This window comes from Mytilus edulis, chromosome 3, assembly GCF_963676685.1.
Source record: "Mytilus edulis chromosome 3, xbMytEdul2.2, whole genome shotgun sequence".
Taxonomy (NCBI): Eukaryota; Metazoa; Mollusca; class Bivalvia; order Mytilida; family Mytilidae; genus Mytilus; species Mytilus edulis.
In genome coordinates, this window is record NC_092346.1 from 9,929,965 (window position 1) to 9,954,941 (window position 24,977).

The 24,977-nt window shown below is 31.0% G+C and overlaps 1 protein-coding gene across 10 annotated transcripts in view; it reads left to right on the forward strand.

Annotated features, from left to right (window-relative positions):
- LOC139515763 (probable serine/threonine-protein kinase kinX) overlaps positions 1 to 24,977 on the forward strand; it is a 55,755-nt gene that overhangs the window by 17,297 nt on the left and 13,481 nt on the right. Inside the window, exons 1-3 of one of the 10 annotated variants that reach the window (XM_071305454.1) lie at positions 6,124 to 6,270; positions 20,408 to 20,559; positions 21,228 to 21,845. In XM_071305454.1, coding sequence (XP_071161555.1) covers positions 20,434 to 20,559; positions 21,228 to 21,845 — 744 coding nt within the window. In that variant the 5' untranslated portion in view covers positions 6,124 to 6,270; positions 20,408 to 20,433. Of the gene's footprint in view, positions 1 to 6,123; positions 6,271 to 6,306; positions 6,727 to 11,828; positions 12,018 to 13,067; positions 13,257 to 14,263; positions 14,470 to 16,986; positions 17,299 to 20,407; positions 20,560 to 21,227; positions 21,846 to 24,977 lie in introns of those variants that run through there. The other 9 variants (XM_071305448.1, XM_071305452.1, XM_071305447.1 and 6 more) reach the window with 9 other exon arrangements.

Sequence of the window (24,977 nt, forward strand, 5' to 3'; positions counted from 1 at the left end):
TGAATGGAAAATCATCTATTTAACAAGGTACATACAATATAATATCTAGTTTATGGAGAATACCATGCTCTCTTCACATTAAAGAACCTTTCACAGCTACTTTGATTGGTCCATCGGTGACCTGATCCATGTTAAATTTATGCACCTATGCAACATACCATATTTTAGAGTTGCCCTGTCTAAGATTGCCATGATTTATTAGCAAGAATGCTGAGAGTGGTGAAAAACACCATCAAAGATTCAATGCAGACCATATTTATTGGATTAACTGTTAATTTTGTTTTTAACCTGAATGTCTTTAAAATATTTGCCTCTTGGTGTATAAAAACATCAATCTAATCCTGTGCTGTAAAGTAGTAGGATAATTTGTCTTTCACCTGTCTGTCTGTCACTTATTTAAACTTAGTTTTAGAATGATAGCTGGAGAACCTCGTTTATTTTTGGATTTTAATTAAACTTGGATATATATTCACATGACCCTATCTGAAAATGGGTTAAACACAATGACATGGTTACTAAAAAGACCCAAATCTCTACAGATGAGGTGTTTAAGGATAATTACTCTGAGGTTAGAACCAACTTGGTATATAGTCACATTATATGTTAAAGATCCATGATGGTAAAATTTTAACCAAGGTCACATCAATTTGATAATCCATTAACAATTTTTTAATTTATGCCAAATTGTTCAAGTTTTAACAGTTTACTGAGCATTCAGATCTGTTACTGCATTATTTTCGGAGATAAAACAAAATCGACAAAATAAATTCCACTAATTTAGAAGTGCACATTCAAAGGTATTGATAAAAGTTTTGAATTCGCCAAATAATAACTGCGAAAATATTTTGTATACCTTATTCAATGAAAATCGCGAAATTTTAAATCTGCGGAAATAACCTGCTATACTGTATGTCCTTTTGAGGTTGTAAGTTTGATCACAAGCATGTGGTACTCAGTGGTAGGTGCATTTAACTTCAATCTTAATCAACTAGGATTGTTAGTTATTCTACCAAAGGTCCATGATCTCTCCAGGCATTCTTACATCTTCAACTTATAAAAACTGACAAGTGGCGTGAAACACCAACAATCTTTATTAGGGTCAAAATTTTCATTTTTCATTATCAGTTTTTATGTTGTCTAGTAAACATAAGATGAAGGCAAATATGGAGAAATTATTGACTATATCTTATTAATCTTTACACAATCTGTGTAAAGATATTGTCAATAATTGTTGCAAGGTCGTGGCAGATGTTACCTGACCTTGACCTGGATTTCCATAATAAGATTCTGTTCTCAATGTACATGATGTAATATGTTGAAGTTGAGGTTCATAGTAAAAAAGAAACTCTTCATGGGAAAATGTCAGTTCCGCAGCAACTAAGCAATACAGGCAAACCAATGAAAAGTGTGCCAGATGATTGAATTAACTAAACACAAAGATTTATTAATAAACTTTTATCTGGTTGACGACCCCTCCTTTTTTTTTTGACAAATCAATGCATCTGAATCAGGGGATAATCCAGTCATTTTAAATTCAAATACATTGATTGTCCAAAAAAGGGGGGGTTGCAACCCCCCCCCCCCCCTGGATCCACCACTGTGAATGGAAACATAGTTGGATACCCCCTTTATCCTGGGTTAGGAACCCCCCTTTTATTAATGGTTTGATTTGTACAGAGAACTGGTTGCAAATTTAAACATTATATTTGGATTTCATAAACTTTTATCCTTTTGAAATAAAATATATCTTAAGTACATTCAAGGGCAAATATTAAAGATATAATCTTACAAAAGTAAGTAAAGTGGTTATACTTAAAATATCAATATTTTTTTATGAGAAGCAATTACTGTAAATTCAGAAAATTATTTGAAAAATGGATAGAAGTGCAAGAACAATTACCAGTATTGCAATTTCATATACCGGTAAGCTGAAAACAGTTATATGAGCAATAATTATTTAATATTAATGAACATCTACTAACTTCATTTCGAAATAAACTAGCCACTTCTATATTTAAAAAAATAAAAACTCCCACAAACCTGATATTGGATATACATGGTTTCCACATGTTCATTTTTTCACCAATGGTATTTTCAAAGTGTAGGAGGTAAGATGAATTATTATATGTCTTTGTAGAGGTTGACATATTTCATGGAGAATTTGAAAAATATATTGAAATGTTCATTAATAGGAAAAAATAGATTGGAAAAATCTTGATTAGGATAGGAAACTTTTTCCATGATATATATTGGATTTTTAAGGACAAAGTGTTTCATTTTCTAACAAAAATGTATTATTTACTTGTTATTTAGGTATGTTCTTTTGTTATTGCTTAAGTAAAATATACCTTTTGTTAAAGGGAAATAATTATACAGCATGAAACTATAATGCAAGGACAACTATGATTATCTCCCTTCCATATGGTCAAAATTTTTACAAATTTTTGATTCAGAACACTCAATTTTAGAGCAAATTACTTATAGAGAGTTATTTGATGGCACTTTTCCTATCCACACAATATTCTTTGTTATTGTACTGATAAGTTACTGTATAATCCTTTCCAATTTATTTTGGTAATTGAACATAAAACACATAGGATTCTCAGAATTTCAAACTGACTATCTTTCACCAAAAAATTAAATTTTAATAAAAAAAAATCAGTTTGAAGAAAAAAACTTTACTGCAACTTGAAAAATCAGTTTGGCTTGATTGTTCGTGATTTAATGCCTTTAACAATATATTGATTTAATTATTAAAGCAATTTCAATATAGACTTCAGAGTCCAAACCTGTTAGCGAGGGAGGTATTTTCATTACAAATAAAAAAAAAATAGAAGAGATAATTTAAGGATCTTATCTTCCAAATAAATGAAAAAAAAATCCTTCTGAAAAGTTTCACACTTAACAGTATTTAAAGCAATTCATGCACAGCTACCAATTTTCTAATTTTTGCCGTTTTTTGTAAGTGTAACCTGTAAGTCAAATTATTGTGCCATGAAAATGGGAAATGAAGTCTGGTGGGACATAGGAAATTACAAAAAAAAATTAGAATTACTTACGTACATAGTGTAAGCGGGATCCAGGAATCTGACAAAACAGTAAGCGGGATCTGGGATCAGAACTACCCCCTGTATAGGTAAAACACAAATTTAAATGTGCAATGAATCAAAACTTTATATAGGCTTTGATGCATACTTTTGCAACATCAAGAAATCCAATATCCAGGATAAAACATTTTTAGCTCACCTGGCCCAAAGGGCCAAGTGAGCTTTTCTCATCACTTGGCGTCCGTCGTCGTCGTTAACCTTTACAAAAATCTTCTCCTCTAAAACTACTTGGCTAAATTTAACCAATCTTGGCCACAATCATCATTGGGGTATCTAGTTTTAAAAATGTGTTCAGTGACCCGGCCAACCAACCAAGATGGCCGCCATGGCTAAAAATAGAACATAGGGGTAAAATGCAGTTTTTGGCTTATAACTCAAAACCCAAAGCATTTAGAGCAAATCTGACATTGGGGTTAAATTGTTTATCAGGTCTAGATCTATCAGCCCTGAAATTTCAGATGAATCGGTGAACTCGTTGTTAGGTTGCTGCCCCTGAATTGGTAATTTTAAGGAAATTTTGCTGTTTTTGGTTATTATCTTGAATATTATTATAGATAGAGATAAACTCTAAACAGCAATAATGTTCAGCAAAGTAAGATTTACAAATAAGTCAACATGACAAAAATGGTCAGTTGACCGCTTTAGGAGTTATTGCCCTTTATAGTCAATTTTTAACCATTTTTCGTAAATATTAATAATCTATTAGAAAAATCTTCTCCTCTGAAACCACTGGGCCAAATAAAGCCAAACATGGCCATAATAATCATTGGGGTATCTAGTTTTAAAAATGTGTCCGGTTACTCGGCCAACCAACAAAGATGGCCACCATGGCTAAAAATAGAACATAGGGGTAAAATGCAGTTTTTGGCTTATAACTCAAAAAACCAAAGCATTTAGAGCAAATCTGATCGGGGTAAAATTGTTGAACAGGTCAAGACCTATCAGCCCTGAAATTTTCAGATGAATCGGACAACCTGTTGTTAGGTTGCTGCCCCTGAATTAGTAACTTTAAGGAAATTTGGTTATTACCTTGAATACTATAATAGATTGAGATAAACTGTAAACAGCAATAATGTTCAGCAAAGTAAGACCTAAAAATAAGTCAACAGAACCAAAATGGTCAATTGACCCCCTAAGGAGTTATTGCCCTTCATAGTCAATTATTAACCATTTTCATAAAATTTGTAGATTTTCACTAACATACCGGTATTCCACTGAAACTACTGAGCTAAGTTCATTATAGATAGAGATAATTGTAAGCAGCAAGAATGTTAAGTAAAGTAAAGTCTAAAAACACATCACCATTACCAAAACACAATTTTGTCATGAATCCATCTGTGTCCTTTGTTGACCAAGGTAAGCGACACAGGCTCTTTAGAGCCTCTAGTGTGTTGAGCCTGCAACTTCTGTTGCAGGAAGCTCGACATAGGGATAGTGATCGGGTGGAGGTGTTAGTTCATTTCATAAAAGCTTCATATTTAAGATGGTAGAAGACCTGGATGCTTCATACTTTGTATACAGATTCCTTATCTTACTAAGGTTCCATCTGTCGTATGTCCATTGTCCTTGACCTCATTTTCATGGTTCAATGATCACTTGAAAAAAGATTTTTTATAATGTAAATTTCTTTCTTATTATAAATAATAGGATAACTATATTAAATGCATAAATTGATTGTAAGGTGTACATATCTGTCTGGCATGGTTCATCTGACCTTGACCTCATTTTTATGGTTCATTGGTCAATGTTTAGTTTTCTTGGTTTAGTCTTTTTCTTGTAAACTATAAGCAATAGGTCAACAATATTTGGTGTATTGAATCATGTGAGGTGTACCCGTATTTCTTTTTTCAGTTGATCTGACCATGGCCTCATTTTCTTGAATCATGTTAATAAGTTTATGTGATACTTGTAGTAAAGCTTTATATTTTGGACTCAACAAAAAGTCAATGGTTAGTAAAGAAGTGAGACATTTCAGCATGTGCACTTTTGTTTGTTCAATCAGCGAAAAATAAATGAATCCATAGTAACTTGCATTTCTACATAAAGCATATTGTGTAAACTAGTTCCAAGAGTACTAATACAACCTTGTTATCTTGATCAGTAAGAGGAACAATGGCACTGTGAAAATACAATGAAACTTGTGTTCAATGTTAATGAATAGTTCCATCATAATAAAAATATCAGTTTTCATTATTAATATTATTATGTTGTACATCCAATATATCAGTTTTCATTATTAATATTATTATGTTGTACATCCAAACCTAATCAATTTATTATACAACATGCTTATTGATAAAAATTGATTTATGATATCAGAGATGAGACAGATTGATAAAATGATGAGAATTTTCATTGAAAAAAACATACAATTTTTTTATCACCTAGTTATTTATACAAATGTATGCACTAATAACTTTTGAAAATTTGAAACAGGATTCTTTATTGTAACGACAAAAATTGTTTCAATATTTGGCTAAATGTAATTTAGATTGACCTCCAAAAATGTCAAATAGAATTGAGAAGACTTGTAGTGTTTTATAAAATTATCTAGCTACAAAATCCTTTACATTATGAACATTCTAATGTCTCAATGTTATATCAGGGTTTTCTGCAAAGATTTTTCATAAAAAAAACCAGTGGCCATTTTAATCAGTTGCTTGTAAGCAAAAGAAACCAATTGTAGAAATAGATTTTTATATAAAGATATCCAATGCTGTCCATCTTCTTAAATGTTTATAAAATATCTGCATCTTATCTTTAAAATCAATGATCTGAATCAACAGCTGATTATTAGTCCTATGAAAACATCATTTTCAAAATCACTGGGTTGATGATATCATTTCTTCTCAAGATCTTAGTTCTATAATGTCAAATAATCAGGATGAGCATTACCCATGGGAACCTCTTTTTTTAGTGAAAGGTTTGTGATAAGATTTTCTATTGCATATATAACCTTTATGTGCCTCTATCTGTGAAAGATATATAACATACTAGTAAATCTCAGAAGTATTTCAGATGTGAAAACATATTTTTCAAAATCAATGCTAATGATATTATCTCTCAAGATCTATAGTAACAGTTAGGCAGTATCATTATCTTTTATGTCAAATATATGAAGGATGCATATTACGACTCATGGGGGCCTCGTTTACAGTGAAAGGTTTGTTGCATATTTAACCTTTATGTGCCTCTATCTGTGAAAGTTTGTATAAAATACTAGTAAATCAGAAGAATTTCAGATGTTGCACCAGATAGCAGCTGTCACTCTTTTTTTATCAATTTTTTGTAAGACAGATACGAAAGATATCTTTTCTATATAAATCAGGCAAAGATTATTATACACAACCCTACAAAAGTATTTATTTTGTTGACCTTTCATTATTTTAGTATTGTCATATTGTCACAGAACTGTAGATTAATAGTACAAAAATTGGTTTTAAATAATAAATAGTGATTTGTTAAGAGACCTGAGCAAGCGACTGACTCACTCATAATCAATACCCAATGAATCAGTCAGTCAGATGGATGCAAAAGGTATAGTCACACTACTTTATATTTCTTTTTAATCTCTAATTATTTACATGTTTTTATGTTTAGAGGTTATATTATATAAAAGGTAAATTACATTTTATAATTTAAAAGTATTTTTTTACTGTACAGCTAAATGAGTATTCGAGTTATTATACATTAATCACTGCATATGTTACAGTTTATTTTTACAAATCTGTTTAACAATATTTAAAAAGAGAAGAACAGAGTTTTATTGTTAAATTTCATATTCAAAATTACTTTTTTCTGATGTAACTTATTTATCAGATATTTAAGTCATTATACATTAATTAATCACTGTATGTTGTATTTAACTTGTTGAACTTTGTTTGCTTTGGTAACAATTTAGATAGAGAAGAACATATTTATCTTTGAATCTTTTTACATGATTTGGACACACTTGAAAAAAGGGGGACTCTAAATGCATTATCAGTAAAACATACCAAAGCTAGTCATTTATGCTGGTAAAAAAAATCATGCATAAATGATGTTCAAAATGTGCAACAATTTGACTGTTGGTTAGCTAGTCCCTTTTGTATTTGATTTTGTATAAGTAATCTCCCCTGGTTTCAACATATGAGGATAATTTATTTTGTAGAAATTTTATGTTTGAAGGCACTATAATTAACAAAAATCATGGATTTAAAGAAGATCATGTCAGAATCATTTATTATATGTTATGCATGATGAAATACAATGATAAGTGCTTTCTTCACCTCACTCCCTATAATATAAGTATATGCAGGCATTTGAAAAAAACACAGGACAAAAGGGGGGGTTCCAACTATATGTCTCCATTCAAATGCATTGATCGTCCCAAAAAAAGGGGGGTTGCAACCCCCTGAACCCTCCCCCTAGATCCGCCATTGATATGTAGCTCAATAACTTGTAATGTTTCAATGTAAAAAAAATGGGAGATTTTTTTTGGTTACAAATTATAGTGTACTGTTATGTGGATATAAATCATACTGTCCACTTAAGGGCCACTAATTGGGATAAGAATTCATATACTTATTTCTGAAAAAGGGCACTGTCCTGATATTACATTAAAAATTCAGGCTTGTCTGTTCTTTTGTGTAAAATAAAGAGAAAATTCTTGTACAATGTTTGAGTGAACTGGACAGCAGTATTGATCAGAGGTTGTTTATGCAGGTAATTTGTACAGCACTGTATAGATATTAATCTGTTGACTCATTACTTTTATCTCTAGAATGCCAACCAGACTAAAGCAATTTATTTTATTGACTTAAAATTGTGACAATTATTGGGTATGTTGGCTTTGACAGCAATTGACTTTTATTTTAATGATTTATTGCTCTGAAATTATTTTAAAATGACAAAAGTAAAATACTGTGGGAGTAGCAACACATTTAATTTATTTTAACCACACGATAATACACTAAATGTGTGAGACTATCCTTTTTAAATGTAATGATCAGTGCTTAGAAGTGAAATTATTGAATTATTTTGATGATTCTTTTTCTTCCTGATTATTATAGTTTCCTGATTGTAATACAACAATAATCACTTGATAAATGGTTATTAATTTTTTCCTTTTGAATTGTTTTACTTTTGTCAAGTAGGTGGGCTTTTGTAGATTGCTAATTGGTATATGTTTTAGTCATTGCTGAAGGCAATACAATGACCTATAGTACTGCATCATATAAACTCTAGTGAAAAGTTGTCTTAATGGCAATCATACGTACCACATCTTCTTATTTTGATATGGTGTAACATTTGTATGTCATCTACAGGTTATAAAAAGGGGGGAGGGGGGGGGGCTTCATAGTCAAATTAAGGACAATGTATGAAATTTGAAAAAAAAAATGGAGGGAATGTAGTTCTATTGGTTGTTAGTTTAGAATAAATATATGGTTGCCATGTATATCAGAGTCAAGTTAAGGATAATTTATGAAATTTTGAAAAATAAGGGGGGGGGGACAACAAATGCTGTTTTAGGGGTTCTCAAAATAGGATAAATATAATTGTCAGGTTCAATATAGTGTGAACTTTAAGATGACATCCTCTTTCTTTGGATTTTTTATTTCAAAATCTTAAAAATAAATCTAGATCAACTACATGCAATAACAAATGTATCAAATACAAAGTATACAGGGAAGTATGTTTTCCTAAACAATAGACACACACATAAGTATTTAGATTCCGTATCAATATACATGTATATATAAAATAAGGAAGAACATGCTATACGATATCATTATAACTCATCTTAAGAACTACATGTATAAAACAATTTTATATTTGAACTTTGGTAATTGAGATTCTTGTCTATGTTGATGGAATGGATTATTATTGTATTTATATGTCAAGTGTAACACAAAGTCAAAACCTCTTGAGGACAATTTAAGATGTTATTGTAAGAATTACACACAAACACATTTTATTCCTTCTTTGAATTATTGATATTTTATGTATGGTGATTGAAGATAAAGGTTTCATCTACATCATTTCTCAAAAATACTATCACTACGACTAGATAAAAACTAACTAATTATATAATAATTAATGTAAACAGATGACGGTTTCATAAAGATAACAAAATTCACAAAAATAAAATTTATTTTGATTTCCATATAGAGCTCCAAATTTTCATTTTTATGAATAAGATTTCAGTTGTTTTTCCATAATAGGACATCATTTAAAAAATATGAGACTCGTTGTTTCCTTGTTTATGTAAAGTCAGAGTGAAAGTGGAAATTTTCCATTAGGACATAGAGGTATTTAAATAGTCAATTTTTCACCCAATATGGACTTTATTCATATATGATGAAGACATAATCTTTCAATCAGTTTAATTGACCTCTTGAAGCTGGCATTTCAGTTAACTGCTAGTAGTCTGTTGCTATTTATGTATTATTGTCATTTTTGTCGAACCTGCAACTTTTGTTGCAGAAAGATCGACATAGGGATAGTGATCCGGCGGCGGCGTTAGCTAACTTCTTAAAAGCTTTATATTTTAGAAGGTGGAAGACCTGGATGCTTCATACTTTGTATATAGATGCCTCATGTTACGAAGTTTCCGTCAGTCACATGTCCAATGTCCTTGACCTCATTTTCATGGTTCAGTGACCACTTGAAAAAAAAGTTAAGATTTTTTGTAATGTTGAATTCTCTCTTATTATAAGTAATAGGATAACTATATTTGGTATGTGCGTACCTTGCAAGGTCCTCATGCCCGTCAGACAGTTTTCACTTGACCTTGACCTCATTTCATGGATCAGTGAACAAGGTTAAGTTTTGGTGGTCAAGTCCATATCTCAGATACTATAAGCAATAGGGCTAGGATATTTGGTGTATGGAAGGACTGTTAGGTGTACATGTCCAACTGGCAGGTGTCATCTGACCTTGACCTCATTTTCATGGTTCAGTGGTTATTTCTAGGCCTCTCAAATCAATGAAACCTGTTTACAAAAAAAACCAAAATAAATGTTCATGTAAAGTGACTAACTACTGACAAACGTAAAACTCAGGGGTGATAATCCCGTCAAAGTTAAGTTTTTGAGTTTTGGTCTTTTAATCAAATACTATATGCCAAAGGTCAACTATATTTGGTGTATGGAAATATTTTATGATCTATATGTCAGTCGCGCAGGTTTTATTTGACCTTGACCTCATTTTCACAGTTCATTGCTCAGTGTTAAGTTTTTGTGTTTTGGTCTATTGTTATTAAACTATAAGTAATAGGTCAACTATATTTGTTGTATGGAAGCATTGTTAGCTGTACATGTCTGCCTGGCATGGTTTTTCTGACCTTGACCTCATTTTCATGGTTCATTGGTCTTTGTTTGATTATCTCTTAGTTTTTTGGTTAATGTTAAGTTTATGTGACAGTTGTAATAAAGCTTTATACTTAGGACTATCAACATAATATCAATGGTTAGTAAGAAGGCGAGACATTTCAGCGTGTGCACTCTTGTATTTATTTTCTTTTGTTACATCTTTTGACATCGGACTCGGACTTCTCTTGAACTGAATTTTAATGTGTGTATTTTATGCGTTTACCTTTCTACATTGGCTAGAGGTATTAGGGGAGGGTTGAGATCTCATAAACATGTTTAACCCCACCGCAATTTTGCGTCTGTCCCAAGTCAGGAGCCTCTGGTCTTTGTTAGTCTTGTATGATTGTTAATTTTAGTTTCTTGTGTATAATTCGGAGTTTAGTATGAGGTCCATTATCACTGAACTAGTATATTTTTGTTTAGGGGGCAGCTGAAGGACACCTACGGGTGCGGGAATTCTCGCTACATTGAAGTCCCACTGATGGCCTTCTGCTGTTGTCTGCTCTATGGTCGGGTTGTTGTCGCTTTGACACATTCCCCATTTATCTTTCTCAATTTTATTTGCATAATTATGTAATTGTTTATTCAACGTTAATTTGTTTATTCAACATTTTAACATGATCAAAACCCATAATATATAGTAATCAATGATAGATGCCTTTAAGTTATGAGTAATTTTAATCATAGTCCTTATAAAAAACCATGCTGTTTTAATTCATTGGTCAGTGATATGATTATGAAGTTTCAATGGTATTTTTAAACAATTTGTATTAAAATTTAACACTGGTATTTTGATCAATCAGTTTTGTAGATGTTAGCTTCATTTTTACAGATATTCCATTTCTCATAATCCAATTTTAATAAATGAAATAAAAAAAAAATCCTTAAGTTTAATCAAAAACGCTGTTTTATTTTATTCATTAATAATTTAATTTTGGATGTAACGCGTCCTCTGATTGGTTGACGTTATTTTGTTATCAGCCCATAGACATAATTTGGTCATGTGACCGTCATCAACGTTTTTTCATGGTTTTCTTCGGTTTAAAATGTAATTTGGAATTATATTATAAGAAATGACTGTAATATTTTTTCTGTCTATTCGAAATAACATAAACAATGTGGTGCACACTGTTAAATAACTAGCTACACATGTTATTCAGTGTGCTCCAATTTTTTATGTTATTTCTTCATAGACAGAAAAAATATTACAGTTATTCCAGAATTAAACATCTATTTAATTAGTCTGTTGGACCATGTTTTAAATAGAGTAAAATGTCCCATGATTCTCTAGCCATACACATCCCCTATGATTTAACAGATTTTCAGGTGAATGGTCTCAAGTATTACATGGATGTAAAGCTCCTTATTTAAACCTAAATATTAAATGTAACACGTAGTTTGCCTCTTAACCCTACTTATGCTAAAAGCAAGATGTAACACAATCTTCAAAAGTCTAATATTCAGGAAATATTAAATATAGATATCCTGTCCACTCCAGCAGGAAGGTTTCAACACATTTAATCTAATTCCATGGAAAAGTGATATATCACAATCAGAGGTAATTTATATCGTTCATTTTAATATATGTTTTTTTAAATTTAAAGGAAAAAAATCACCTTCATTGAAGGCAGGTTTTTATGTAAAGAATTGTTAGCTGTTAAATATTTTAATCTTTATAGTGAGGAGATGACAGTCTTTTTGGGATGTGAGATAAAGGAAGTAAAAGAACAGGTGAATTTGAGATATAGGGAGTAAAAAGGTAGAAATGTAGGAAAAAGGGGGTAGAAAAATAAGGATTAGGGAAAAAAGATGGGAAAATGAAGAAGAAAAAAAAGCCAGATTTTTTAGATGAGAACCCCTTTGTCACCTCCTCCTCCCCCACCCTCTATTGTGATAAGTTTTTAATTTGATTCTTGATGAATTGTGGTATCAGTATTTAGTTTTCAGTTAATTGAGTGGGATGCAGGTCTAATTGGTTGCTGAAGTTGATATCTTTTCAGTATTAAGTTTATTTTCATGTTAAGCTTTCTATTTAATTGAGTAACAACGAGATACCATCTGGTTCACATTTTAAACTACTGCACTAGTAACATAGCTTTAGATGAAAGCCAATGACATTTTTGTTTTAACTGTAAAAATAATTGAGAGGGAAAAGGTGTTTTCGATGGGAGATCCAAAAGGGGAGAGGGGTTCTGGAGGGGGGGGTTTGGATCCCCCCTTTTTTTTTTTTTTTACAATCAATGCATTTACCCCCCCTCTCTCTTTTTTAAAATGGATTGATCCACCCCTTACCTTGTTCAGTTGGAACAATAGAAATATACACTATTGTATGAAAGTAAGATAGCTTTAGATGAAAGTCATTGACACATTTTGTTTCAACTGTAGAAATGATTAGGTGATGGATGGAAGAAAAAAAAGAAATATACAATAGTGTTACTATGTGAAATTATTAACTGGAAATTACGGTCAAATGTATTTTTATTTGCCAGTTACATTCAAAAGGTTAAAATCAGATATAAGTTTATCCCATATAATTGATTTCCCAAAAGTAATTTTTATCAAAATTATAAATAATGAGAGCAGTTTTTGTTGTCCAATATTTTTAATTAATTATGACAATCCCATCGAACATTATGACAATAGTAGATGTACCACAATGCATTTAGTTGGTCAGCTTGTAGCTTTAGGCTATAAATAAATCATATACTAAGGATGAGGACCATCGGAATTTGTAAAATGTTATAATGTTATAATAACAATACTATTATTATTAAAAACATTCTCTTCACAAACACAGGTAAGGAATTATTTAGTATTTATATCTTAAAATTACAATTAGATTAAATACAAATTTGTGATTTATCTAATTTTTTTTTCTATTTGTTCTGGACAAAAATTTATTAAGTTGCAATAATATGCAAATAAATCTCAACAAGACACCTAATTGTGTTTTTTTTTTTGTTATTTTTGTAATTAAAGATTTCTAATGTTTTTTTCATTCCTGTGACATTTAGGTATGGATTTAAGAACCAATTTGAATTTTATAATGATGGTTTTATCTAGAATGGGATTTCAGAAACAGAATTGTCTGGTGAGGGTCTGGATGGGATTTACAATTTATAAAATAATGGGTGAAAAAAAAATAGAGAAAAATGGGACAAAAATTATGAAAAGAGAAAAATTGACCAAAGAAAAAGAAATTGAGAATATTGAACCAAAGAAATGATGCCACCACCATCCACACCCTCAATTATGTCGGTCAACTATAAATAACATGTGCACAACATTATTATATATAATAAGAAGTATAGAAATAAGATCTTGTATATTAATCAGAAATTAATTGAAATTAAAACTTTTTAGCAGAAATTGGTAAAAATAAACCAAACCATCTTTTATTTTCTGTGTGCTGCAGAATTGTCAGATGACAAAGCAAATTTTCCAAAATTAATAATTATTCCTGGTGTAACCAAATACCTAATTAATTTGATCTAAAAATATGAACTAATGAATTACTTATTGATCTAAGCAAAGAAAAATGACACCGCAGCAAATATTTCTGAGATGTGTGAAACACAGCACATGTAACCAGATAATTAAACTACTGCCACAGACATTGTTAAATTCTATTGATCAATTTACCCTGCGCTTCACAGCTCTACACAATTAAATAGAATGAAAGCAATAAGTCCAGAAAAACACAGAAATTATAAGTTACTACCAATTAACTTTCTTACTTTTCTTTCATTTGATATGTCCTTGCTTTATCGGTTACCATAGCAACCAGAAAAGAATTGATATTTTGTAGATTTTTCGCAAGAAATGTAATAGTTCATAATGAATTTACATTCCTCTGTATTTGGATGATCCTGTTTGTTTTTAATACTGATGTGAATTAAGATAATTTGTGTTACTCCTGCTATTTGAAAATTAACATCAGATTTTTGTGTAAATGAAAGATTGATTTAAGTAGCAGACGTTCTGCTTGTAAGGTGTAGTTTAGAGTTCAGGTTAGTTTAGATAATATATACATATACATAGCTTTAATTAAGTTTAAGATATGCAATCTTGAAAAAATCTTAATCAGCATCATGTAGAAGATTCCTTAAAGATGTTATATTGATTTTTAACTGAGTTAATAATACTGGTTTTTTTTTAATTTGAAATGTTTAATAAGTTGTCATAGGCAACTTGTCTTAATCAATGTTTTTTAATCTTGAAACACATTATGTCTTCAGATCTCTGTTTTACCTGCATCATATGATTTTTGTGTGTTTGATGATTTTTTTTTTTTTTTTCTATCTTTTATGTATTTTGATTGTTTGGAAAGCTATTGCCATAGCAAAAGGTTTTTTTTTTTAAAGTAATAAGCTTATTCTTATCATGACTTTTACAGAGATTTTTTCCCTGAAATCTAACAAAAAGGGCTGTGTAGACTGTTCTGTATTTGGAACTTTTTGTATAGCAAAGGAATTAAAAATAATGAAAGTTAGAGGTAGAAAAACAAAAACACTTGATGGGAACTAACTTCATCCCCTTGAGCTACCACACCCAAATGTACTAAGGGGAGATAATTTGCATATTCTATCTTCTTTCTGACAGTTGTCACACCCTTATATTGTCAGGTGACTTTCCATGCTATCACAATTTTTGAGCTTCAAATGTATATAGTTTCAACCCAAAAATGCAATTAGGGTCTATCCCAATGTCAACTATATGTTGTAATTAGGAACTGTCACTTAATTGAAATGGTGGGTTGCTTTCTCATCTTGTACACAGATTATCTATTTTTGTGATCACATAAGTATGTACTGCACTTATGAGAATAATATTAAGTTAAAATTTCAATTATTTATTTAGTAAAACATAAAAATGCTTCCCAATCATGAAACCTGCTAAGAAATTTATATTTCCCTTCATTTTTCTTATTGGCTTCTATTTATACCCCAGACCCGGTCTTTAAGCACAAGCTATGGTTGTCACACTCTACAATGAATCTAAGGGACTTTTCATCCAATGTTTATATAAATATATATATATATGAATTAAATTTTATGCCACACTCTGATGCACTTTATGGTCTTTTTGTCACTTTCAAAGTTAATTCAAGGGCTTTTCTTTCCAGTTGTCAGGTTGCAGACTCCTAATGCACAAGTCTCACACAATCTTATAAGAAAAGGCGATAACACTGCTTTTAGCAATGGTAGAGCTTATAGACTCCATCAATAATATCTAAATACAATGGCAGATCCGGGGGAGGGGGAATCACCTTTTTCCTCCTCTCTTCAAATGGATGGATTGATCAGTGCCTGAAATAATTTTGTATCCAATATTACAGACATGACAGAGTGTTGATTACAGAAATAAAAGAAAGTAGAAACTGCATGAGTAAAGACTGGTATTTTTTAAATCAATGAGTTTAAAGCTCACTGCACCTTGGATTTAATAGCCTTTTTAAATATGATATGCCTTTTATATTTTTTTTAATTAAAGGTCTCTCTGAGCTATCTCTTTTTATGTTAAAATTAATCAGCCTTTAACATATAATTTTGTAGAAAAATGACAATTATTTGAAGCACTTGTTATAGTTTGGTGTCATATTTCATACGTGTCATCATAGATTACTGGTGATAAAGAAATATTTGACACTTTACCTGTATTTTGACAAGTAAAATTATGTATAATTTGTTTCTGACCCATTTATGGGAATACATTTTGTACCATTATAGTTCATGTAAGGGCTATTGAGTGAAATGTTGTTACATTTATGTACATACATATATATATACATACAGGCAGGTGCAAATTTATAGGACCATTTCAATAGTAGAAATTTATGTATGTATGATACACTCCATAAACAATTGCAATGACATCTGACCCCTGCAATGATCTGTCTTAACTTAGGCCCAAACCATCATCATTGGGCCGATTAAGGTGGATTTTGTGCCCTACATTTAATCAAACTTTTTGCTCCACCTAGTTTTAAACAGAGAAAAGCTATTTTTTCTGCTTAATTTCCTTCCAAAACATTTCTTTTTAAAATATCAGACAATTCAGTGGGTTTTTTTTTTAGAAGATCAATGCTTTTGAATGGAGATGTTGGAATACTCCCCCCTTTTTTTTTACCCTTGGTTACAATTCCTTTTGAAAAATAGCTGGATTTGCCCTTGCAATTATAAAAAAACAAAACTCTTGCCCTCCCCCCACCAGAAACACACATCAAGAGTAAATAGATGGTGCATAATAAATCAAAGTAGATATTGTGTTATTATAATTGAGACAGCAGTCATACAACTTAAGTTTACCAAAAGTTCAGTGTCACTTTCAAATAAGATAAAAGGAAGGGGTGGATCCAGGATGGGGGGTTCTGGGGATTGGAACCCCCCCCTTTTTTTTTGGACAATCAATGCATTTGAATGGGGACATGTTGTTGGAACCCCTCCTTTGTCCTGGGTTAGGATACCTCCTGGATCCGCCCCTGAACGGATTTTATCAATAAAGGACGGGAATGTTACAGGAAACAAAAGTTTTCTAGAAGTTATCTGGTCACATGCTATGTGTATAAATATACATTAAGGATTGAGGAAGAAAAACAAGTACTTATGATTGTACTTAAGATAATCAAAGAGATAAAGTAATAAGATCTTGAAGCACACGATTTATATCTGTTATAATACAACAATCTAAAGAGGAAGTCAAATCACTGACTATAAACTTTCATTTGATTTTAAATTTCATGTAAATATAGAGTTTAAGAAACTCTGTTGAAGATGAATACCATTTCTTTTTAAAGTGTGAAGTAGGTGATAAGCTCACAGCTTTACAGACAAACATTTGTAAGTAAAGATTTTTATCAATCCTTAAGCCTTAAACTTAATAAAAGTTAGTATATTTATGCTATCAATATTCAATTAGATTAATGTAAAGGTTCTTATCGAGCAGTTATTTCGGCATTCAATCACAAATTAAGTGAATAAAAGGAGATTTGAGGTCAAAATCTTACTTTTTAAAACATTAACCATTTATATAATATAAAGCTCAGTCTAATGTGAATGTACCAAGTAATACTTTTAGAAACAAAAATCAATATTGCTCTTATGAAAGAATTAGTTTGAGGACATACTCTTTTGTTTTACTTTTATAAGTTTTGGTTTAATTTTATAAATTGTTATTTGGATGGAGAGTTGTCTCATTGGCACTCAAACCACATCTTTCTATGTCTCTTTTTTAACTACACAGCCATGTTTTTGTGGGTAATGTGATCCTTGGTCTTTAGTTCTCCTTGTAGGTTTTGTGGACTTGTTCCTCTTTTTTCTTTTGGGCAAACGGGTAATTTGTCTTTCTTCAAAAATTATACGTGTCGACTGCCTGGCCATCATTTACAAAATAATTAATAGAAAATGTATCAAATTTATTTTCTTGCAATGAATATCAGGAGTGGATCCAGCTATTTTGAAAAAGGGGGGGGGGGGGGGGTTCCAACTCTATGTATCTCCATTCAAATGCATTGATTGTCCAAAAAAAGGGAGGTTCCAAACCAAGGATAAAGGGGGTCCAACTATGTATCCCCATTCAAATGCATTAATCGTCCAAAAAAAGGTGGTCCAACCCCTAGAACCCCCCTCTGGATCTGCCACTGAATATTTAGGAATATTTTATAGCTATTCTGCCCCTGTCTAGACAAAAAGTCTTGTTCAGTTCCTGTATTCTAATACATAAGAAATCTGCTTGATTCAAAAATAAATTCTATAACTACACTAAACCATAATAGCTTGAAGGACACAAACTGCAACATGTTGCAATCATAAAGTAATCTGATATATATATAAAAAAAAACCATCAAGAATAGAGATTACAAATTATTCAAAAGGTACAATAGGGGTAGCTAAGAAACCAATTATTTTTACTATTCAACAAAACAGAACTATAATTCTGAAAATTTAAACTCAATTCTATATAATTTTTTAAAACTTAAGTGATGGATAATAAAGATGAATAAATAGTAATGTGGATCTATGTACATCAGCCCTCATCACTCATCCACAAAGTTCTCCTAACAATGAAGGGATTTCTTTAAAACTGGCATAGCTTGTTCATACAATATGGCATTGTGCAACTACTGTTTTATATATTGTTCGAATCGATTTTATGGGGTCCTCAAATAAAATCAGGGGGATGTAGGATATATAGGGTAAAATGTGGGGATATGGGATATAAGGTAGGAGGGGGAGTAAGATCTGGGGAAAAGTAAAAGAAGTGGAAAGTTGGAATAAAAGTACCAATAAAAGAAGGATTTGGGAAAATAGATTGTACATGTCACCTGATTAAAATATTGAATTGTGATTTCTTTACATTATACATTTGAATTACAGTGACTTGACTGTTAGTGTTGCTATTCACCAATTGCAACTCATTCAAAATTTTGCCCCAATTGCAATTTGTTTTATTAAATCAAATTGTTCAACTGGTCAAAAATTTGAACAAACTGTTCAGCCAAAATGTGAAAGTGCAAAGTGATGAAGTAAATCATACTTACAATCCTATAAGTCTGTAACTCCACTGTATTGATGTAATTCCTAAATCAGTCTATCAATCTGTGTAGTTATATTACAGCCATTACCATACTAAAGGTGAACTGTTTTATTTTGAATTGCTATAAAAATGTCAAAACTAAGCTTTTATAGAGTTTTTCTTTCGAAAAGTATTCTATATTTATAAGAATCACACATTATGTGAATAAAAAAATTTCATATTCAGTAAAATATTTGAAATTGCAATATGTTTGTAGGAAGGGGAGATAATCACTTTTTGGTTTCAAAAAGTCTTTATTCAAAAGAATAGTATTTTAGGTTATCTCCCCAAGGAAGCATATTGTTATTTCATACATATTTTACTGAATATGAAATGTTTTTATTCACATAATGTGTGATTCTTATAAATATAGCATACTTTTCGAAAGAAAAACTCTATAAAAGCTTAGTTTTGACATTTTTATAGCAATTCAAAATAAAACAGTTCACCTTTAGTATGGTAATGGCTGTAATATAACTACACAGATTGATAGACTGATTTAGGAATTACATCAATACAGTGGAGTTACAGACTTATAGGATTGTAAGTATGATTTACTTCATCACTTTGCACTTTCACATTTTGGCTGAACAGTTTGTTCAAATTTTTGACCAGTTGAACAATTTGATTTAATAAAACAAATTGCAATTGGGTCAAAATTTTGAATGAGTTGCAATTGGTGAATAGCAACACTAACAGTCAAGTCACTGTAAAAAAGGATAAGGCCTCTCCTTTGCAACTCCTCTTAAATCAATGAAAGGATTTTCTTGAAACTCGCATAGATTGTTAAGTTCATAATGTAAACAAAAAATGTTGTAAAATGGCAAATTAGACAACTTTTGACCTGAGTCCAAAAGATGTGGATGAAAGCAACTGTATGTCCTTGCACAGTTTTCTAATACAGCAAAAAAACCATACCCTATACCATATAGTCAGCTAAAGAGGTCCTGGATATGACAAAATGTGAAGCTATTAAAGCTAGTGAACCAGATTTTCAATATACATATTGTTTATCAAATGCAGAATTTGACTAGACAAAGGAGGAATAAAGAACTTAAATAATTTTTAAAATGGTCTAAGATTTTTTTTATGGCAATTAATAATAAGGGAACAACTTGTATCTAATGACGTTCCTTTTTGTCTACGTAACATGACTGTCTGATAAAAAAAAGTCCTTGACAAAGTCTATTGGTTACTCCATCTAGTGTGTATCTAATACATGTACATATAAGGTCAAGGTTACAGAACATTTTTCTTTTCTGTGTGATACAGATAACTGTACTATTATTATCCAAATGACAAAGTTTTAATATTTTATCAGATAAATTTTGATGATTTATGCAAGTACATATATATATCTTATTATACCTTTAGATTAGTGAATCTTGAAATAAATTATCATGGGAAATAAAAGTGGAAAACCTAAGAAGAAGGATGGAACTGAGGAGGGGGATTCTACTAAAGTGAATGGAGAGGCTGGACAGGCAGAAAATAAAACAGAGGAAGGAGGGGACACAAAACCTGAGGTAAGTTTAATTAGATATATTCTACAGAGGAGGGAGCACAGAAAATAAAATAGGGGAGACAAACCTGATTTTTTTATAAACAGAGAGATTGGATTGAAGAAAATAAAACAGAAAAGACAAATCTAATATATGTATAATCAAAAAGGTTATTACCTAAGCCAGGAAATAAAACAGGGGAGACAAACCTGAATTATGTATAATAAGAGAGATTTTGCATACAGAAAATAAAATAGGGGAGACAAACTGGCAATTTTTATAATCAAAGATTGGTTGACAGAAAATAAAATATAAAAGACAAACCTAATATATGTTTAATCTGAAAAAGGGGGCGATTTAGAAAATCAAACATGGGAGACAATACTGAGATATGTCTTATCAGAGGTTGGGCAGAAAAAAATAAGTTAAAAGGAAAGTTTACTCAGAGAGACTAGACATTAAACAGAAGGGAAACAAACAAAAATTTACAAAAAGACACAAAATGTGAGGTTAATGAAAATCAGAGTCGCCCAAAATACGCTTGATAAATCTGAACAGTATGTGATAGTCTACAAATAATGTTTGAACAGCTTATGATGTTGAATTGGCTGCATGATTATAGAATGATTGTTATAGAAAATGGAAATTACAGAAGCTGTGAACAATATTTTAATTATTTTATCTATCATCAGGAAAAGGTAGCCGAAGGCAATGAAAATAAAGAGGAAACTAGTGATCAAAAGGATAAACAAAGTGAAGAAAAAAGTGATGATAAGCAAAGTGAAACAAAAACTGAGGTAAAATCTGATTCAAAACCAGAAACTGAAGATTCTAAACCAGAATCACCAAAGGAGATTGTGCAAGCAGCAGAATCACCTGTTAAACCAGCAGAAAAATCAGAATCATCTAAAACAGAGGAAAAATCAGAAACACCCAAAGCAGAGGAAAAATCAGAAACGCCCAAAGTAGAGGAAAAATTAGAAACACCCAAAGTAGAGGATAAACCTGTAGAAACACCTAAAGCAGAGGAAAAACAACCAGAACCAGAAAAAAAAGAAGAAACACCTCAGTCAGAGTCCACAAAAACTGAAGAAACACAACAGCCAGAGGAAACAAAACAAGTAACAACACAGGAAGAGACCAAACAGGAAGCACCTGTGGAAGAAGTACAACAGGCAGCAGAAACAACAGTTGTAGAAAGTGCACCAGAAGAACCAAAACAGACTGAGGAATCTTCACAGGAAGAAACAAAACCAGAGGAACCACAGAAAACAGAGGAAGTTACACCAGTAGTACAAGCAGAAGAAAAGGTGAGGATTTATAATTACAATGTAAATGTGGTATGAGTGCCAATGAGACAACTCTCCATCCAAGTCAGTGTCACAATGAGTTAAAAGTCAAAGAAGGCCTTTAACAAGGAGCATAGTCTCACACCAAATAGCAAGCTATAAAAAGTATATAAAGTACACATTAGATCTATCTACCTTACATCTGTATTTCTTTATATAAGATTTGTCGAGACATCAACTTGACAAAAGCTTGACAATTAATAGTCAAACTTATATCATGAGATGGTACAGGAGGATCTCATCATGTAATTCATAAGTATGGAAACAATTGAACAAGTTATTTAATTTTGGTCATCCATTTTAAAATTTATATACATGGTCGGGGTTTGGATAATTGATGAATGCCTAACAGGTACTTCATGTTGTTTAAACACTCCTCATCTGGTCTCTGGTAGGAACTGGTACCTATCTCATTGGTAATAAAATCTACTACTTCATCTTATTATTTTTATATTAAATTTTACAATGTTTTGAGGTTAATGTCTAAACTTATTACAGTAAAAATGCTGATATCAGACATAAGGCTCCATCTTGAAGAACGTACTTTGACCCATAATGGTTTACTTTTACAAATTGTGACTTGGAAGGAGAGTTGTCACTTTGGCACTTATACCACATCTTCTAATATCTAATTATTTTATCAATAAGTTGTTCACAAAATTCTCACTTCAAAAAATGTCCAAAAATAAATAAAATTAAAAATAAACTCTACACAATTTTTCATTTTATGAATGCCAATCTCTATTTCTATGCAATTTATTTAAAATTTCCTGTTATATCTAAAGTGTTTTCCGACTCTGGACTAAAGGTTATCTGATCACATATGACAGCAGGAAGTCACTTGTGACCGAAATCAGAAGTGGAAGTAAATTAATTAAACTAAATAGACCTTTTTCCACAAGTTATACCCGGTAGTCCTTAAAAATATGACCTCTGGCATATTATTTTTCTATATCTGTTTATTGTTGGGGACTTTCTTTTGATTATTTTGCTAGATGTAACATTTTATTTATTATTTGCTTTTTTTTATCTTTCAATGTGCGATAGTATTAAAATAAAACTTTAAAAAAAAAATAATAATGGAATAAGATTGCAAAGTTATATATGTTATAGGACCATAAAATGGAGATGATAATCTAACCATAGGAATGAAGTTGATATTTTTCATAACCTTAGGCTTACTGAAATAAAACTAAACAAATACAAATAAAACAAACAAAAGAAAGTTTATTTACAGGTCAATATACTAGTTTCAGATATCTTTTTTACTCCTAAATGTGAAATTTCTAAATTCATAGACATTTTGGAGAGTTATCTCCCATTTGTAAATACAACTGTATTTCTATGATGATAATTACATTAATTTGCACCTTTGTAGAACAAATATGTTAATAATTTCCATTTTAATAACATCACCATATTAAAACTGTAAAATTACCATAATGGTATAGAATTGAGAATGGAAATGGGGAATGTGTCAAAGTGACAACAACCCGACCATAGAGCAGACAACACCCCAAGGCCACCAATGAGTCTTCAATGTCGCCTGTAGGTGTCCTTCAGATGGCCCCTAAACAAATATGTATACTAATTCAGTGATAATGGACGTCATACTTAACTCCGAATTATACACAAGAAACTATTGAAAATTAAAAACATATATGTATCTAAACATTTTTTGCAAAATTACTCAGCTTGGTCCTAATATATAAGACTGTCATTTCCCAGCTCTCATGAATTTAACATTACAGTTTCTTCAGATAAGGTCTTTAATTTTAGCAGCTATTTTGTCTGGTAAAAGAATCTTACATTTTTGTGTGGTACAAGAATATTTCATTATGTGTGATTTGTATTACATTTCCTGAAGACAGTGAGGAAATACATATATAAAATTATGTATGTCCTTGATATGAAATAAACAGAATCTTGTAAAAAAAAAAAATTGGCAAAAGCCCAGATTCAACACAAAAATACATGTTAAAGTGTAATTATATTGAAAGATATTGATAAAAATCCAAATGATTCCAAATAGGAAGTAAAAGAAAAATGTATATATTTAGTTTTCATATCCAAATGCTACTACTAGTATACCAATGTTTGCAAAGGACATGGGTCTGAAAGTCTAAAAATCTGTTAAACTTTTGTTGGTTGAAAGAATCAGATTTTTCATGAAATGAAAATCGGATAAGATTTGAGTGAAATTCAGCATTTCCAACATCATACATTGCTAAAAAGTGTTTAAGACCTTTGTAATTTTTCTGTTAAAAGGTTTTATTAAAATAATCATTTTCATTGCTTTATTGTGACAACTGGCTCTATCCCTTAAATCTTGGACCCATCCCTGGCATTTATCAGCAGATAATTGTAATTTTTTAGTATACACTTGCTTGCTTTTGGTTGAAACTGAATGGGTTTGAAATTTGTATACTAAATTGGCTAACTAGTAGATATCTAAACAACTGTGAATGCAGTAAATCACCCTTGAGAGCTCTTGATTAGAAATAATAAAATTACAATTTGTGAACTTCTTCATCCATAATTGATTGACAGGTGTTTAATTAGGGTTTCTTTTCTTTAATTAAATTCTCCCTAAATTCTCTAAATTTAATCGGCTATAAACAAGACAAACACAGATATAGGATTAGTTGCTCGCAGTAACATATTATTTTCTCTTGCAATACAATATTTTATTTTACTTTATTGTACAGATTTCTTCGATTCAAACAACATATAAATACATGACATTATAACATTGTTCCTTTGTAAATATACCAATGTGACCAACTTCAATTCGATGCAACTGCGAGCTCCCTCGATACTAATACATTTAAATGCAAACTTTATATAGAACCATTAAACCCCACCTGTAGAAACCGCCAAAACTTTCCTCGTGCCTTATGCACCTAACATCAAACTTTATAAATAGTACATACTGTTGCAGATATTCATCACGCTCCAGCATATTGAACCAGTTTCAGAACTAGTTATACTAGTTCCCATCTATAAGTAATCACTTCAAATAGCAAACTGGAAAAACCAATTTCAAACGAAATCAAATAAATTGCAATGTTATCCATGGCCATGTTTAAATTG